The 19,153-nt window shown below is 31.9% G+C and overlaps 1 protein-coding gene across 1 annotated transcript in view; it reads right to left on the reverse strand.

Annotated features, from left to right (window-relative positions):
• Nucleotides 1-19,153, reverse strand: part of LOC139525280 (uncharacterized) — a 52,339-nt gene that overhangs the window by 6,751 nt on the left and 26,435 nt on the right. The window contains exons 15-25 of the mRNA XM_071320482.1: nucleotides 18,333-18,362; nucleotides 16,669-16,704; nucleotides 14,000-14,035; nucleotides 12,544-12,585; nucleotides 10,757-10,786; nucleotides 9,961-10,033; nucleotides 9,205-9,465; nucleotides 6,404-6,958; nucleotides 5,298-5,473; nucleotides 2,973-4,199; nucleotides 2,533-2,601 (exon numbers count right to left, since the gene is read on the reverse strand). Of these exons, the coding sequence (XP_071176583.1) occupies nucleotides 2,533-2,601; nucleotides 2,973-4,199; nucleotides 5,298-5,473; nucleotides 6,404-6,958; nucleotides 9,205-9,465; nucleotides 9,961-10,033; nucleotides 10,757-10,786; nucleotides 12,544-12,585; nucleotides 14,000-14,035; nucleotides 16,669-16,704; nucleotides 18,333-18,362 (2,535 nt within the window). The remainder of the gene's footprint in view (nucleotides 1-2,532; nucleotides 2,602-2,972; nucleotides 4,200-5,297; nucleotides 5,474-6,403; nucleotides 6,959-9,204; nucleotides 9,466-9,960; nucleotides 10,034-10,756; nucleotides 10,787-12,543; nucleotides 12,586-13,999; nucleotides 14,036-16,668; nucleotides 16,705-18,332; nucleotides 18,363-19,153) is intronic.

A 19,153-nucleotide genomic window follows, 5' to 3' on the forward strand; every position in this document is an offset into this window, starting at 1 on the left:
TATTAAGCCCCAGTACTACTAGACCACGATCGCACCACGCTTATCGCAATCTAAACTAAATTCAGATCGTGGTGAGGTCCCGGTATGATCGGCATGAAAATGTTAATTTCCGTTTCTTTCACGGTGCTACTACGTCCTCATTACGCTTCTACAACGATCCCGCTACGATTATACCACGTTCTCACCGCGCTTATTCTGCGACCTCACTACGCTTATCAAGATCTTTCTACGCTCATCACGTTCTCATTTCGACCATACCACGAGTTATCCGATTGCAACATGATCTTACCACGCTTCTACTGCGATTATAGCACGTTATTATTACAATTACACTACGTTTATACCGCGATCTTACTACGTCCTCAGCAAAAACGGCAACTTCGTGTTCCATATCAATACAGTTCCATTCCTTCTATTTCTGATTAATACGTAGATTTCGCGGAAACAATATAGTCATGCCACGAAAATCTACTATAACACGAGAGCGTGGTTGTAGGGGTTGATGTAGAGGCAGAGGGAGCTCTGATCAAGCAGAGATGTCGGACCAACCAATCCAACCTAAATTACAACCTATAGCTGGTCAATAAAGCTCAAATGACGATATTTTAGTGAACGATAGCAGAGATGACACAGATGTGTCAATAGATATAGGAAGATGTGGTAAGAGTTCCAATCAGACAAATCTCCATCCAAGTGATAATTTATAAAAGTAAACCTTTATGTATGTTATAGGCCAAGGTACGGCCTTCAACACGGAGCCTCGTCTCACAGCGAACAGCAAGCTATAAAGGGCCCCAAAATTACTAGCGTAAAACCATTCAAACGCGAAAACCAACGATCAAATCTATTTAAAAACGAGAAGTATGGTTGAGTCGTTAGAGAAAATGGACAAGAAGGTTACATACAGACAAACAAAACCTGAAGAGATTAAATAAAATTATGTGAAAATATAATGACAATGAAAATGATGGTCGTAGTAGTAACGTAGTCAGTTCGTAAGAAGAGCGTGATGAGGACGGCAAGTGCGTGCTAGAATCGTACTATGGTCTTGAACAGCGTGATGTAAACGCGGTACAATCGTAGTGGAAGCGTAGTTGGGTCGCGGTGAGAACGTGATGGTCGTAGTGAGGTCGTTATAACGTCGCTGTGGGATCATAGCGCAGTCTCTGAATAGAATCACGCTTTCGCTACGCTCTCGCTACGCTCTCGCTACGATGGTACAGCGACCTTTGCGATCTTACTACGACCTAAGTGCGCTCTCACTACGCTTCTACTACGACCTGATTTCGCCACGACCGCAATACGATTGTTTTGAACATGTTCAAAGTTGGCCACGCTCATCACTATCTTGAAGACATCCCCACGACCGTGATACGACCTTACTGCGATCTACACGATCGTACTACGATCATCAACATTTGCGATCGTGGCCTAGTGGGACTGCGGTATTAGATAAGCGTGAAGTTCACATTCATATTAAACCAGAGGTGGTCGTTTGTAAACCAGAATTATCAAACTATCTCCCTTATTTTAAGAAAAGTATATAGAAACCACATATTATTCGAATCAAGGTAATATAAGCTATCACTTGACAACAGAATGGCGTGTGTAAACCTGAAAGTAGCAAATTATCTTCTTATTTCAAAAGGGATACACAAAGAATATATGTTTTGAGCATCAATAAAAACGCATTCCATCACCGGAAGCTTAAAAAAATACCCGTTCTAATGTTGATCAGAAGACATTGAAACATTTTAAAACTAATTCTTAATTATTTATACTATTATTTGTTTTACAGGGGATATGACTTCCTTTTAGTCAATTTTGATAGTATATTTCAAAGGTTGAAATAATAGTTATACTTTTGAATGTTAGCTACTTGTATGCAAAGAATTGAATGTCAATGAATTATGACTGCAGGTGAAAGATGATAAAATTTCATGAAAATGAGACGTGTAAATTCTTATACAACTGCATACCAAATATCATTGACTTACGATTAAGGATTCATAACAAACTGACAAACTTTAAAACATAACCTATGCAAAATTTTGAAAGTCAATAGACTATGACTGACGGGTGTAGCCAAATTGCGGAAATAAAATGTGCTAATGGTTATACACTTGACCCATTGATCGACCCGACCTATGGTGTTTCTCTTAAAAACAAAATTCCAAGAAATTTAGGAAAAATACTGCATTGTAAGGCTCACTTACTTGACTTCGTCGAGACTAGGCATGAAGCAAATCAGAAATCTTTTCGACTAATAGTAATACAGAAGATGTGAAAAAAACTTTACGTCTGAAAGTGTTAGGATACACTCATGATTTGATTGACATATTTCTTTAACATGAAGCCATACTAAAAAGTAGGACGGATGGATGTAATCAAATAACCGAATGGATCGATCTACTTTATTACGTTATATTGCCTGTCACAGTAAGCAGGAGGGTTAAGAACTACTTATTTGCGTTTAAAAAAAAACCCAAAATACTTTTTATGTGTGTTGAAAAGTAAAAAGGTTTGTGTTACCTTTGCCAACAAAACTGTTTGGTTGCTATCAACTGTTTCAGAGTTCGATTCTTCAACACTCTCGGACAACTGGAATAGAATTGTTATTAGGTTTAAAAATCCTTCAACTGTTAATGAACACATTCAAGCACTACAGTATTACATCGTTAAAGGTTTATCACGTTTCGATTTCCACGAATTTGAAACGTGTTATGAGAGTTAGACTTATTCTTGAATACAGCAAATATTTCATTTATTTTCCTTTTCGCGAAACATCATAAACATGGATTGGAAAAAAATTAAAACTTATGCACATGTATTTGTTTGATATGGAAATAATAGAAAGAAGTATAAAGAAATACCAGAAAAGTGAACGATTGAATAAATCTGTCAAAACACTGTCATGTAATATTAATCAAGAGGTTTTTTAAATATTATTTCAATAATTCAATTACACATACTTGTTTATTTGACCATTCACCAAAAAATTTGTGTGTTGCTGTACATGTCTCACAGAAATATTCTGCATTCTGTTCTTCAGTAAAGTCATTTGAACCTGTCACACACTCTGGGTTTACACTACCACATTCCCACTTTTTCTCAAATGTAACATTTGTCATCTTGAATCTAGTACTTATTATTTTGATTATCTCTCCCTCAACGAAATCAGCAATATGCAAAAATGAACCTCTTTTAATGACTGCATTTGTCCTAAATTCTAAAACTTGAATCTGTATTAAATTTGGTAATACCGAAACAAGTAATTTCTGTAGTCTTGTCTTTTGTAGGTCAAAAACGGCAGTACCTCTGAATAGGGCAGTAACCTTTTTATTCTGTATAGGGTCAAAAACTTTAGAAACTTCATATTCCCGACAGAGTGACGCAATCAAATGATGCATGAGATGCGGTGGAAGAAAGCTAAACTTCAAACAAAACCATGTGGATTTCTTACATTTGTCTTCTGTCACATTAAACATCTCATAAATATCACATTCGGGTTTTTCTTTCACCATACATGGTACATAGTAGCTGGGATTTTGAGGGGTAAAATCTTCTTCAACTGCAGTTATTGGACGTATAAGTATGTCAAATTTTTCCATTACATTCAGAATATGATCTTTGTGTTGGCACAAAATTGTTTCTTGTTTCTTGAATATATCTTCCAAAACTTCACTATGTAAAATTCCTCTTTGGTTTAGGTCTTCCCATTTATCTTTATTTCGGAAGCTTCTCACTTTCCTATGAAATTTCTCTGCTGTTACAATACATTTAAAGGCATCTGACAACCAGTGTGTATCTAGAATAATATAATCAGGAAGATCCTCAAAATATATTAAAGCTCTGATTTCATGGTGAAATCTCAAAAACAAATTAAGCTCTTCATCATTTAATGGGTTTGATATAGCAGTAGAAATATTCTGAATTTGCTTATACGAAATAATTGGCGACTGTAGTCGTTTTTCTTGAAGGAGTTTTTCTAGATTAATAAATTTTAAAGGATAAGATCTGTTCCATGATTTCATAGTCCTTGCCAACTTTGAAATATATTCTCGTATTTTCTGGAATACAGTCGTATCGTCTTTTGTGTTTGAAATGCAGTATCTGCCTTCTTCAACTATATGTCGACATGCATCCAATGACACCTCTGCGGTGTATTCACAAAGACGTTCCATGCACGCATTCTGCACCTACAATTGAAACTATATTATAATTAAACTTGAAATACGCGTTAATCATAATACTGAAGCTCATATTGTCAATTGAGTGATGCCAAATATCATAAAGGTCTTTTTCTTAAGTCTTTGAAAAAAGAAAAAAAAGGAAACCATTGGGCAAATAAGCTCATTACAACAGACGATATTATGGCACTACAAATAAGCGATAATAAGTTAAACAACAATAAAACATTTAATGGTCTAACAAACCTCATGTGCACCTTAGGATAAGCTGTTCCAGCTCAACAATCGGTAGTGGTCATGTTGTTGGAAGTAAAAAATCACTTTCGATAATTAAACAATCATGGAAAACAGGACCACGAGAATATGGTTACAATAAGTGAAACATATCTAATGCTATCTGTGACATAATTATTCAAAGCAATCATTTAGAGTGAATTTTATTTGACAGAAGGCTTGCAAATAAATTTAATATCAAATAGCACTTACTGGTTTTTAAAGTGACGTTTTCCAAAAAAATAAGAATGATTTATCCGGGTTGATGAAATATGTGTACAACAACAATAATTTTCAGTGGCCAATCAATCAAATACTGAGATTGCAATGTACAATTATCATCATTCATTCTATTTATTTAATACTCTAGATCTTAAAAACAGATTACGAGTCTGACAATTCTGACTTAACTTTTTCAAAGATTGCATTGACATCCACTTCCTATTTCATATTTCTTTTCTATATCTAGATTTATCAGGAATTTGATGTTCAGTGGTTGTCGTTTGTTTATGTAGTGAATAAGTGTTTCTCGTTTCTCGTTTTTTTTTATATAGATTAGACCGAGGATTTCCCCCCGTTTGAATGGTTTTACACTAGTAATTTTTGGGCGCTTTATAGCTTGCTGTTCGGTGTGAGCCTAGGCTCCGTGTTGAAGACCGTACTTTGACCTAAAATGATTTACTTTTATAAATTGTGACTTGGATGGAGAGTTGTCTAATTGGCACTCATACCACATCTTCCTATATCTATATTATGGTATCATATTATTTCTACCCATTTTAAACACAATAAAACAATGCAAATCTCTATTGTTAGTTAATATAAAATAAGAACCTCTTCTCCGTCAGCAATCTCTATTTGATCTTTGCATGTACCGATTAGAATGACTGGAGGATCAAGTCTGTGATCTGTAAGTTCATTAACTTCATTAGTGTTGCTACTGCTTGTGGTGTTCTGCCTTTCTGATCTACAGTAGCAGTGGATCGAGTCCATCCATAACCGAAACATTCCTAAACATAATAATAATCTTGTATAATGTTTTGATTCTTAACCATCCTTGGAACTTAGCTATTTTGCTTTAAATGTCCTTGATCAAGTTTGATCCAGAAAAAACGCTGAATTCGCCAAAAAAAAATAATAAACTTCAAATACTTACACAAGCATAAATTACTGATGAATTTACTCTTATAACTCTCATAAATTGCCGCTTCTTTTCACCTTAACTCGTTAACACTAATATTTTATACATTGTATTTTATCAAAAAAATTGTACACAAGCGTAAACGTTATTAGATGTTCAAATCTCTTTCTTTGATTTTAGGGGAAAGGGACATGAAGTGTATAAACTTAAAAGTAATAAAATACATCAGTTGTGCCATGGTATGTCTTCAATTTAGAATTCTCCATAATTCTAAAACCCAGTTTGGACACATAGATTAAACTTGAATGAATTAGTAATATTTATCGTTATTTGTGATAATGTTTTTACCTTTTGTTTAAATATCTTTACATTAAGTTTAAACTTGCGTGTTTTGTGTCCCAAACTATTAGATGACTTAAGTAATAGCATGTAGTCAAAATAAAATCTATTATATTTAACTTTAAAGCATTTAAAATAAAATTTAATAATGTGAAAATATTTGTATGAAACCACAAAATTTTCTGAAATGAAATTAAGAACGTTATGCAAATCTGAGAAAATAATTGAGTTCAAGATTTATCTTTGAAACAACGGTTACATCTGAGAGGATTATAAATGAGAAATGTATTTTTATCTCATGCCGTAATTTTACCAACAGGAGTTATAACTTCAAGCATTTATAATTTTTATACATGTATAATTTCCCTGCTGTTTACATTATTTAAACAGAAAATATACAGAGAGCTATTTTAAAGGTGCATCAATCCTATGTTACATAACTTTTATTTTTTAAAATTACCTTGTGCTCCTTTGTTATCAGCCTCATCCAATTTTGTAACAACAAGATAAATTGCATCTGCAGACAGAAATGTTTGATGTGTGTGGTAAAATTCTTCGTCTCCAGCAAAATCCCACAGCAATAGAGTGGCATACTCTTCTTTATCATGTAAGTCAACTTTAGATCTTAGCATTCTTTCGATTTCCTTATGTGCTTGCTCTAATGGATGCTCAGGCAGCTTTTCATGAGATACAATGGCTTGAGTACGTTTGAATTTATTAAGTGACGACGTTAAAACTCTTTCAACATCCTTATGTGCCTGCTGCGATGAGTGTTCCAGCTGCTTTTCATGATATGCAGTGGCTTTAGTAAGTTGTAATTTATCAAGTGAGGGAAAAGTTGAATCATTAAAGGTCATTTTCTTTGTAGCATGTGAACTTGTTGGTTTGTTGTCCTTACTTACTTTGTATGCCGCTCCCTCTGTGGACGCTTTATTATTAACTTTTACCTGTCTCTTGAGGATTTTCTCGAATGGTTTTAAGAGCCTTGTATGCAGTTCAGATTCTTCACTTTTGCCTAACGTGGTTTTTAAAATAAATCCAACAAATAATTACAAAACATAAATAGCTACAAATGGTAAGTAAAAGTCAGCTTTTAATTCTTAAATCAAATGTATGCCGATACATAACTGACCAGTCTTTGTTTTCCTCATTCAAATGTCGTGGGTAAACCCCTGTGGAAGATGAAATCCACGCACCCGAGATAGACATAATCATATGAAACTAAACTGATCCGTTATAATTATAATAGACGCAGGTAAAAATAGAATATAAACAAAATATATATACTGATGTTTTGGCGGTTTGAATCCATCAAGAAAGACGTTTATTCTGCTTCTGCTTTTCTTATTCATTACTTTTTTTTCATTCAAAATTACAACAAAGGTCAAATCAATGAGCCCATGAATACAAATTAAGTGTAAACTGAATTGCTTCCTTACAAAGTTATTAATACATCAGCAGTGTTTTGAGGTTTGTTTTGATTATAATTTATATATTTCAGCTTTTACAAATGTTTGTTCTTTGTAATATATTTTATTAATCTTAAATGTAATCCCTTCATTTAGACAATTAATTGCTATTATTTTGAAATTAAAATCAAATAAAAAGTTCATGTTCAAGAACAAAACATGTTACTGTTTTAATACGTTCTCCAGTTTGTGAGAATTTTTTCTTTATGACACCTACAACATGTCAAAATAAAAGACAACAGCAGAGAAAAGACACAGTAAACAACATCCTAAGTCGTCACATGCTTACCAGTTGTTTACGTTGTTCAGATCGATAGTTTATTAGATGTCAAACAGTGGGAAATAAACATACCATGTCGATACTATTTAACTATCCTACACACTAGTATTGTTTTTTTGTTAAGTTTTAAATTACGTATTAGCCACAAAAAAATTAAAAAGAATTGGTGTGACTTCCAATGACAAATTTCTCTTCCGCAGAGGCCTAAATTACATAGAAGTTTAGAACTATCGGTCATTGAACGTCATACAACAATGAGCAAGACTTATACCGCATGGTAGGCTATCGATGTAAAGAAAATCAAACTAGAATATTCATTTGCTGATGTAAATTTAAACAGTAAACAAAAAACAAAAATGAATTAGAGCAAAAAACGACAGCCAATGAAATACAGGCTCCTGGCTTGAAACAGACACGTAAAAAATGTGATGGGATTTAAAATATTTTATAGTGCCAAATCCTCCCCCTAAACTGGAACATATAATATCAAATTTGAGGGTTTGAATAAATTCACTGGTCAAGCATTCAGCAGCGAATACCACATTAAGTCATGTACTTAGAATGGCGTGAAAGTGAAATGTAGACTCTTAATCTGTAATTGAGCCTCTTTTTATATATACAAGATAATAGCCGTCATATGGGAGTGCACATGAATGACATTTTGTGAAACGATAACCAATGAAATTTTGAAATTTAAATCAAATAAAAAGTTCATGTTCAAGAACAAAACATGTTACTGTTTTAATACGTTCTCCAGTTTGTTAGAATTTTTTCCTGATGACACCTACAACATGTCAAAATAAAAGACAACAGCAGAGAAAAGACACAGTAAACAACATCCTAAGTCGTCACATGCTTAGATGAATATTCTAGTTTGATTTCTTTACATCGATAGCCTACCATGCAGTATAAGTCTTGCTCATTGTTGTATGACGTTCAATGACCGATAGTTCTTAACTCCTGTGTCATTTATGCCTCTGTTGAAGAGAAATTTGTCATTGAAAGTCACACCAATTCTTCTTAATTTTTTTGTGGCTAATACGTAATTTAAAACATAACCAAAAAAAAAAACAATACTAGTGTAATTATTCTTTATAAAAAACAAGATGAACATTTACTTGCTCAAATTCTTAACTTTTATTCGACAGAATGAAATATGTTATATTTTTATGTCTTTATAAAGCTTAAGATGATAACACAATGTTGACTGCTGTATCCCTATTTTTGAAATTTTAACCTATTGTGTCTGGGTTCTTTTCACTCATCGTTGTCACATAATGGAATTTGATCCGACATTCATACAAGTGAGAGGTTTAGCTAGCTATAAAACCAGGTTCAATCTACCATTTTCTACATAAGAAAACGCCTGTATCAAGTCAGAAATATGACAGTTGTTATCCGTTCGTTTGATATGTTTCAGATTTTGATTTTGACTTTATATTAGGGACTTTCTTTTTGAATTTTCTTCCATGTTCAGTATTTTTTGTGGTTTAACTTTTCTAAAAATAATACCGTCTAACTTTTTCCAAATGCCATCATTATATTCTGCATGGCATTTAATTCTATGAATTTCAATTCCATTTGTGCTTGTCACCCCTCCCATTTCTTCTCCAAACAATCGTTTCAAAAGTGATGTTTTGCCTACACCTTTCTCTCCAACAATAACCAATCGGATGTCTCTTTTTATCTCTGAGCCGGACTCCAATAATTTGAGGTACAATGGAACAGATTTTTTGTCGGACATTAACTTGATTTCAGGAGGAACAATATCATCTATTTGAAACAAAAAATTATTACATAACTATAGAGTACTCATTTATGTGTTTACAAAACAGTTTATAAAGCTTTGAATGTTTTGAAATACTAAGGCTTTGATCATAATCATCATGTTGAGATATCAAAATGTAAAGTTATTTATTTGTTATTTTATATGACCATATTTTGAGCAAAGATGCAATCAGCTACACAGTTTCGAATAATAATCAAGAAACAAATAAACCACATGAACTGTTCTCTTGCAATTGTGAACATACATCCCAACAAGGTTTACAAGCAAATGTCATATATATCATTAATCAGTTATAATTTATTATGAATAGAATACTGACATATTAGTAAAAAACATATTATGATATACCTTTTGATATGGATGTTTATATTTTATCAACAAATATTATATTTACTTTGCAAAAAATGCTTCTCATTTACTTATAAAAAAAGAAACATGACGTTCTTTATAAGATACATGGTTATATCAAAAGTATATACCTCTAACTATTGTTGCTGCTGCTGTCTGCATTGAAAGTTTGTTACTAATTGCTGGGGGTCTCGATATTATAGGCTATCAAAATAAATAGCATGTACTGGAAACAACATAACTAATATCAAGTGTAAAAAGGTATAGTTCGATAATGCGAGCAGGATACTCCAATGACCTACATGATTATTCATCATGTAGCCAAATAATATTTTTGAGTTGATATGACAGATTTGTAATAGAAATTAATGTGACGCTCTTAACTTTCATTTGCTTGTAGATCTAATTTTGTTGCAAATGAAATACCACGAGCAAAATAGAGTTAAAAGAATAAAGATTTTAATAATAAGTCAAGATATGACACAGGCTTTATTTTATCAGTTATATCCTTTATCTCTAGTTCGATGAGATAGATACGTTCAACATCGTCACAAAATTTTGAATTATTTACTGAGAGATCCCTTACTCCAATATCCGTATATTGACATTTTTCTTTCGTCTTTTAACGTCTCATTTTATTTTTATTTACATGAATAGTATTCGTTTTTTTCAGTATTTTTTTGTGTACTGTTGTTTTTATTTTCAATAAATATTCCTCGAGGGTTTCACTTAATTATTATTTCTCAGAATATTGAATTTTATAAAATTCCATAACGAAAAGAAAAACAATTGCATATGTTTTGTGAACACAAAGCAGCTAATTCATAAAATTTGAAATCAATTTGACAACGTTTAAGATAAATGTCCTTGAAATCCTAAATTGGAGTTGACAAAAACCTTTATTTATAAAGAATCGACAAAACTTACCGCAGAAAAATCTATTTCATAATCTGAATCCTGAAACCAAAATTCATATTGTATTTACTGTGTTATGATTCGTTACAGAACATAGACATTTTGTTATCTTTTGAAAAGATCTACATAAGATTCGATAATGTTATTTTTAAATTAAAGCTCTAAACGCTAAGAAAAGTTGCCATGTTCTCAATTTTTATGTAACTTCTAGTTAACCAAAGAATTATGCCTAACATGATAACACATCGATCAAATTCAGTTAAGAATCTGTGAAGTCTATGGAACACAGAGCAAGCAAAAGTTTTATTATCATTTCACTTGATGTAAGTTTAACAACGTTTATGGTGTAAAAGAAAAACCATGGATGATGGTCGGTATATGTGTTTTAATATTCATAAAAATATATATAAAATGTCAAACCAAAACGGATCAACTGCAAGAAGTGATACCCTGTACGTTCATATGTCAACATTAATCTGTAACCAAAGTATTTAGAATATGTGTCTTACTGTTGAACTGAGTACTATCGTTTGAATCAGTTCCAAACCTATGGTTTTGTGAACATTTAATTTTAGTCATGAAAAAATATCGAATCACCGATATACTGTTATTTCGTGAATTATTTGTTGTCGGTAGATACTGACACATCCGTTTACGGTCAAATATTAGGTGTATACATCATCCAAACTATCTGAACTAAGAATGCAAGAGAAAGCTTTTACAATTTAAAACAGTTTAAAATTTAACTATCATCACAAATATGGCGATTGACTTCTATTAGTTCCGTTGGTTTATAAAGTGTAACGCTTGATTTTGATTTATTGTCATTCCGTGGATTTTTTCCCCGGTGAATTTACTTTGTATCTTGAGTTCAATATTTTTGTCAAGTAAATGTGTGACATCAAACAGATGCATTTTCAATAAAGAATTTTAGTGTTTTGCGTTTCAATAATTATTTTCTCTCCAGTGATGCACTAGATTAGAACACTGAAATTCATTGAACTGCAAACTGATTTTCAAAAAGATCAACAGCATTGTTGTCCTGGTAATTTAAATTGAAATTAACTTAAAATTTGCTAAACGTCATTCCTTAAGTAAAGATGAAACATATTTCATTTTCTTCATACAGTTATAGTTATATCTTGATAAAGTCTAATAAAGATTCGACCAGGCAATTATTAGAATCAAAACACTGTGCACTGTATAAAAGCGTGTGCCATATATCCGACCTGAATCAAGTCCATTTGTAAGTAAAATAATAGAGAGGAAACAAATTTAAAAAGCTTATCTAGGAATTCTTTTAAAAACAGAGCAGCTTAAGCAAAATTCATAGGAAGTTTAACAAGGGTTATGATGTTTAAAAAAATTACATAAGGATGTTAACGTGTTGAAACCACTTATAGAATAAAGGATTGGTTACAAAACTGGATGACTCGCTCCCGAGTCTTTCTGTAGCATCATCTGAAAATTTTCCAAAAGTTGTCGTTTATATTTTTTCGTGAGTTTATGTCACAAACTGCTTCACAGTATTTATAAATGTTGTAAAATCCGGCTTATTACCTTAGTTAAAGACTTTTTGACATCATACAAATGGCCTATTATTATAGTCACACATTTCTGTGCACCGAATTCGCATTTGACAATTGTTGTATCTTCAGTTATGGTAGGGGCCATACTACTCAATTTTAACGCAAGGTGCAACAGTTGTCACAAAGGATCACAAAAGTTGTTGGTCCTTCATGTATAAATAACAAAATTATCTTAACTACATACATTAATAAAGTAAAGAAATATTTTACCGGAATAAACGTTTCTTCATATTCATAATCTGTATCCTCAAACTATTAAAGATATTGAATATACTAGTTAACAATTATATTACGTGAACATAAGATTTGCTCAATTACATGGAATATCAAACAAGACCACTGGACGCTTCAAACGGCAGATATTATATATTCAACGTTTGAAGACCTATAGTTTAATTCTTACGTGAAAAGAATAAAACAGAAGAGGAAAATATATCGGTCTAATTCAGATATTGCTATTGAAAAAACATTTAAAAAAATATTTTCTTGACTTTGTGGTCATTTTTATAATTTCCTGTTTACAAAACTTAAAATTTTTCAAAAAACTAAGGATTTTCTTATCCCAGGCATAGATTACCTTAGCCGTATTTGGCAAAACTTTTTGGAATTTTGGATCTTAAATACTCTGCAACTTTTACTTGTTTGGCTTCCTTAATATTTTGATATGAGCGTCACTGATGAGTCTCATGTAGACGAAACGCACGTCTGGCGTATTAAATTATAATCATGGTGCCTTTGATAACTATTTATGTTCAAAATTAGACAATTAAAAAACTGACGATTGAACCATATTTCTTCTCGTCTTAGTGTACACATATAAATGTATAGGGGATTGAGAAACAAGTAATTGCAATTTACATAAATCCCTTTCCACTTTGCATGTGCGAGTGCTGCCTTGTAGCGGCATTTTCCTGCTCTTTTTCGTATTATACAAGGGTGTATTTTACGTGCAAGAGATATGGATCCTCATAACGAGGGTCAGTCAAATTTTCGTATTGTCAATTTTTTTTCAAATGAGTCTGGTTTGATACATGAGCTTTATAAAATAATGAGAAAAGCTAGCACTATCCTATCCTATTTCACGCTTTGCTATATGGATGATGTCCTTGTAGGAAATGATTCAAATGTTGATGACTATGTTGAACGCATCAATTCAATCGAACTGGAAATAAAGGATACATCTGGTGCAGGTATGTCATCCTGCTATCTTGACTTACATCTAGAAATTGAAAATGAAGGTATAATGATATCAAACCTTAAAGACAAATTGGAATTGTTCAGCTTCTGATGTTTGTACTTTCCTTTTCGTTATAGTAACATTGGAGGAGCGCCTGCATATGGAGTTAGCATATCCGAGTTGAAGATATTCAAGAGTCTCTCTATCCACGCATGTTGTGTGATAAAAGTTTAACTGAAAATTTATTTGAACTACTAATCTAACAAATAAAAAATCAAAACAGGAACTGCGGCAGAGGTGGATTTAGAGGGGCCCAGTGGGTCCGCCTCCCCTTATCTGGGAAAAAAATGTTGATTATATAGGGAATAACGGAAGCATGACCAGAGCGGGCCCCTTCGTAGGCAGTCAGTGGGCACTCACTTATGAAAAATCTAGATCCGCCGCTGTGCCTTCCTATTGATCTTAAATTAAAGTTCAGACAAAACTTACTGCATCATAATTTTCTTCATATTGGTCTTCCTGCCACTAAAAAATATTGTATCAATACAAGTCTATAACATGTAACATCAAAAAATTCTTGTTTTCTGTTTTGAATGTGAGCATGTCTTTATTAAATGAAATGACAGGACTCTTAAAAAAGTCAGTTGCCGACAAGTCAATGTTTTTGTTTGGAGGGGACTTTATTTTTTTATTCTAAAAAAACAGTTGTAACGCACAGGAGAATTCATTCAAGATGGGATATTTTGGTTTCAGTATCGAGTTTTTCAAAATTTCGACCATATTTTTATAAAATGGTCAAAATAAGACCCTAAATAAAGTTCATGATATGATTTGATAACAAATAACACCAGAATAAGATGATTCTCATTCAAAATAATAAAAAAAAATGACGAAGATAACAGATGACTTAGATTAACCGATAAATTCACAACCAAGTATAAAACCGAGAATGTAAACAACAACTATTAAATGTCACCGTACGGGCTTTTGCACATTGCTAAATACTGTATTATATGTTTTGAGATTTTTTTAAGCTTGTGTTTAAGTTCCTATAACTTTTTACAATGTTATTGATGTTTAAAAAAATTGTTCAAAACTCTAGAATAAAATCAGAAATTTAAAAACACATTGTTAATTATGGGTAAAACTTCTATACGATGAAATTTAAACAATTTTGGTAATCTTTTGATAATGCCTTAGAACGATTTCATCAAGCCATTACCATATATTTAGCTAAATCAAAGCATAAGACGCTGAAAAAGATGACTGTTGGCATCTTGTTATTGTCTTTGTTTTTTATTTCTAGTTATAATCCTTATTGTAAAGAAAAATACCTAACATGGACTAACTCTTAGTTACAATTTCATTAAAGTCTCTCTCTCTCTCTCTCTCTCTCTCTCTCTCTCTCTCTCTCTCTCTCCATCATAAAGAAGTTTTCACAAAAAAAATCGCATCTTCCAAGAGCAAATATTAATTTTATCCATACTAGGCTATTGACAAATTGGTTAAAAAATCATTGACCGTCTTTTGAAGAATTTGTTCTGAATAAGACGTATTGATTATCAGATTGTCTGCATGTTGATAATATAAAATATCAGATGCAAATCACAATATGAAACTTTTGGTCGAGTGAGCGCAGCCAACGAGATAAAATAAAAATAAAATTGAGAATGGAAATAGAGAATGTGTCAAAGCGACAACAACCCCGACCATAGAGCAGACAACAGGCAAAGGCCAACAATCGTCTTCAATGTAGCAAGAAGCTACTGCACCCGGAGTCGTCCTTCAACTAAATAAATATGTATACTAGTTCAGTGATAATGGACGTCATACTCAACTCCGAACTAAAATTAAAAATCCTTCATATTATGTTTTTTTCAAATTGTGTCATCAGCTGATACTTAACGATATCAACATGCAGACAACCTGATTATCGATTTATCGGACTGTATTTGCCTCTTTCGAAAGTGTTGTCTTATTTTTGCCAGCAACCGGAAGTTTACTTGATCAATTTTATTTAAATTTATCAATATTGGTAGAAACATTATGACGTCGCTGACGGTCCGGGTCATTTTTTTGTTAGGCCGAGTCAACGTTTTTGACTTCACCATCCGTGATATGGAATACTATTAAGAGCTGATCAGAGTTATATAGACAGCAGGACAACCAATAAACATAGTTACAAGTCATGATATAATTTGAAAACAAAATAACACAAGATAAAGACGATTCCCATTCATATAATATAAAAAAGTTAACCAAGATAACAGATGATTTAGGATTATCAATAAAACAGCTGCAAATTAATCTTATGGTGTACATGTATTGTCTATAACTACTATTTTTCATTTTCTTAACTTATTTTTTTTAATTATTATTTGAAAATTTAATTGGTGTTTGGAAAATTTGGATCCGAGAATGAATCCTGAAACATTAAAATATATATTTTTTTAATAACTTGATTACAATTCTATCAGATGAAACATTACACAAATTCTATATCTTTTGATAAAATGTACTAACGATTCGATAAGGCCAATATTTAATCAAACCATATGAAGCTGAGGCTGTTTCCATCTTTTGAATTGTTTAGGGGCATCTAGTTTTAGTCCTTTGTATGCAAAAGAACAATACCAATCAGGAAGTAACTTTTTGTTTTATTTCTTGAAACTTAGTATATATTTGACAGATTATTGGTGTATACGAAATACTGATGACATTAAAAACTCGTTAACGTGGCACCCTTCCGGTCAACATAAGTTTCGAAATTACGTGGATTCAAATTATTAAAGGTATCGATTCAAGTGCAGAAGATAGGCAGTACGTATATTCGAAAAACTAAGAATTTTCTTATCGCATATATAGATTACCTAAGCCGTATTTGGCATAACGTTTTGGAATTTTGGGTCCTCAATGCTTTTCATCTTTGTACTTGTTTGGTTTTGAAACTATTTTAATCTGAGTGTCAATAGTGAGTCTTATGTAGACGAAACGCGCGTCTGGTGTATTAACATAAGCCTTGTACCTTTGACAACTATCGATGTCTGCCTAGTCATGCAAGGTGCAAACATCACTCACAAATAACTGCAAGAAGATTGCTATGAATTTAAAAAAAAACCTGTGATCCTGAGGATCTTAAATTCTAGTTCAAAACTTACTGCATTAGAATCATCTACATCCTGAGAATCCAGCAACTAAAAGAATATTATGAATAACGTGTTACAATTCTATCAAATTCAACATCATCAGTATTTTTGATGTCTGTTGAAATAGTATATTTAAGACTTGCTCATGTTATCATTAAATGATATGACTGTATACTGTGAATGGCAGTTGCAGTCTTGTCAATTATTGCTTTTTTTTGGGGAGGGGGAGGGGCTACTTTTTAGTTTTAACAATTATATATTACAGCACATAGTAAACAATATCAATGAAATACAGGTAAAGCTATTATACAATTCCATTTATTTTAATTTGCACTTCCTTTAATTTACATGTTCGAAATTAAACCATTAAAAACTTTGCATTATATAAAAGCAACAATAGAATACCTCTGTTCAAAACTCGAAAATCTATGGACAAAAAACAAAATCGGGGTAACAAACTAAAACTGAGGGAAACGCATCAAATAGTAGAGGAGAACAACGACACATCATTAAAATGTAACACACACAGCAACGGATTAAACATTAGACAATGCGTTGTCAGTTTATTTTCGACTTACGAGTTTAAGGTTTCTGTTATTGCCATCTTCTCCCTCTCTTTACAAGTCATCTGATAATTTGATTTAAATTTACACAAGAAAAAAACCAATTCTCATTCAAATAAGAATTTGATCAAAATAACAGATGATTTAGAATAACCAATATAACAACTGTCAACCAAAGATTAAAAGACCACCAAATTAGCAACGATAACTATAAGTCACCGTACGATATTTTTCTAATTGTTATTTGCGGTATTCTCTAAACAGAAAATTCTTCAAACTTCTGTTTCAGTTCCTGTTAGATTTTAGCACTGTTATTGAAGTTTAATATATTGGAGACTTTGAAATATATTGTTTATACTAGTTTAGATGGGTATCAGGAACTTTTTACCCTCAAAAGCACCTGATATCACCCACAGTTTTTGGTGAGGTTCATGTTGCGAAGTCTTTGGTTTTCTATTTTCTGTTTTGTGTAATGCTTGTTTCTTTGTCTGTATGCCTTTCTCTTTTCCTTTTTTTGTCATGGCGTTTTTTGTTTCTTACGACTTATGACTTTGAATGTCCCTTTTATATCATACTCCTCTCTTTCACAATTGTATACCATGAAATATGAAACAATTTGTGTTTAATATTTTTGTGATTTTACTTTTTGATATGATCTACTCAATATTTGATTAAGCTTAATCATAACACAGAACGCAGAGAAGGGACTTTGCATCTACTCAATGTTTGGTTTAAAGACTTCTTGTTTTAGTCCTTATTCAAAAGAAATATACCAAACATGAATTATGTTTTTGTTTTTTTATTTCATAAAAGTTGAAGCGGATATGACAATGTAATTGTTATATAAGAAATAACTTTGATCATTTAAATGCACAAATGTGGTACACTTTTTCTCTCAAAATAACTGTTGACTTAAAACAGATCATTATCATTAAAGGTATCAAAATAAGTTAACCAAATTATAATTTTATCAATTAATGTCTTTGAAGTCATGCATGATGCAAACATCACTCAAGTTGTATTCAAATTGCAAAATGATTTTTTTTAAATTTGAACAGAAATTGTTGTCCTAGTAAATTAAATCTAAGTCTATACATCATTTACAAAACTTACTGCATCATATTGTTCTGCAGCAAGTGCTTCCTGTCAAGAAAAAACATATTTAAAATACTGAATTAAAGTTCTACATTATCATGAATATGTAATATCAGAAACATTATTGTTCTCTTTTGAATAGTCTACTAAAGGTTGGAGCATGAAATTAAATGGCTGTACTCTTTACGTACTCTTCACACGGCATTCATGGTAAAATTTATGTTTTTTTTACTTTTTTAGTATTGTTTTGGGTTTTTTTTGTAATGAAGGGGAGGGGGTACTTGACGCTTCGATTCTTTACAAGAGAATCGTATCTAACAGGAACCAATAAAGCGCTTATCTTTATTTCTACATTTTAAAGTTCCTGTACCAAGTCAAGAATATGACAGTTCTCGTCCATTCGTTTTTGATGCGTTCTGTTACTTGATTTTGCCATGTGATTATGGACTTTCCGAATTGATTTTCCTCTAAGTTCAGTATTTTTGTGATTTTACTTTTTATTCATACATGTTCTAGGCTATTAACAAATGGGTTTTAAAAAAGTATCATCCGTCTTTTTATGAATATGTTCGAAATTATACTTACAATTATAAGACATGATATAATTTGATAACAAAATAAAACTAGATATAGACCATTCCAATTCAATTAAAAACAATCTTGACCAAGATAACAGATGATTTAGGATAACCAATAAAACAGCTGCAAATTAATCTTATGGTGTACATGTACTCCTTATAGCTACTATTTTTCATTTTCTTAATTTGTTTTTAAGTTCGAATTATTTTTTGAAAATTGAATTGATGTTTGGAAAATTTGGATCAGTGAATGAATCCTGA

Source organism: Mytilus edulis, chromosome 5 (genome assembly GCF_963676685.1).
Source record: "Mytilus edulis chromosome 5, xbMytEdul2.2, whole genome shotgun sequence".
Classification (NCBI taxonomy): Eukaryota; Metazoa; Mollusca; class Bivalvia; order Mytilida; family Mytilidae; genus Mytilus; species Mytilus edulis.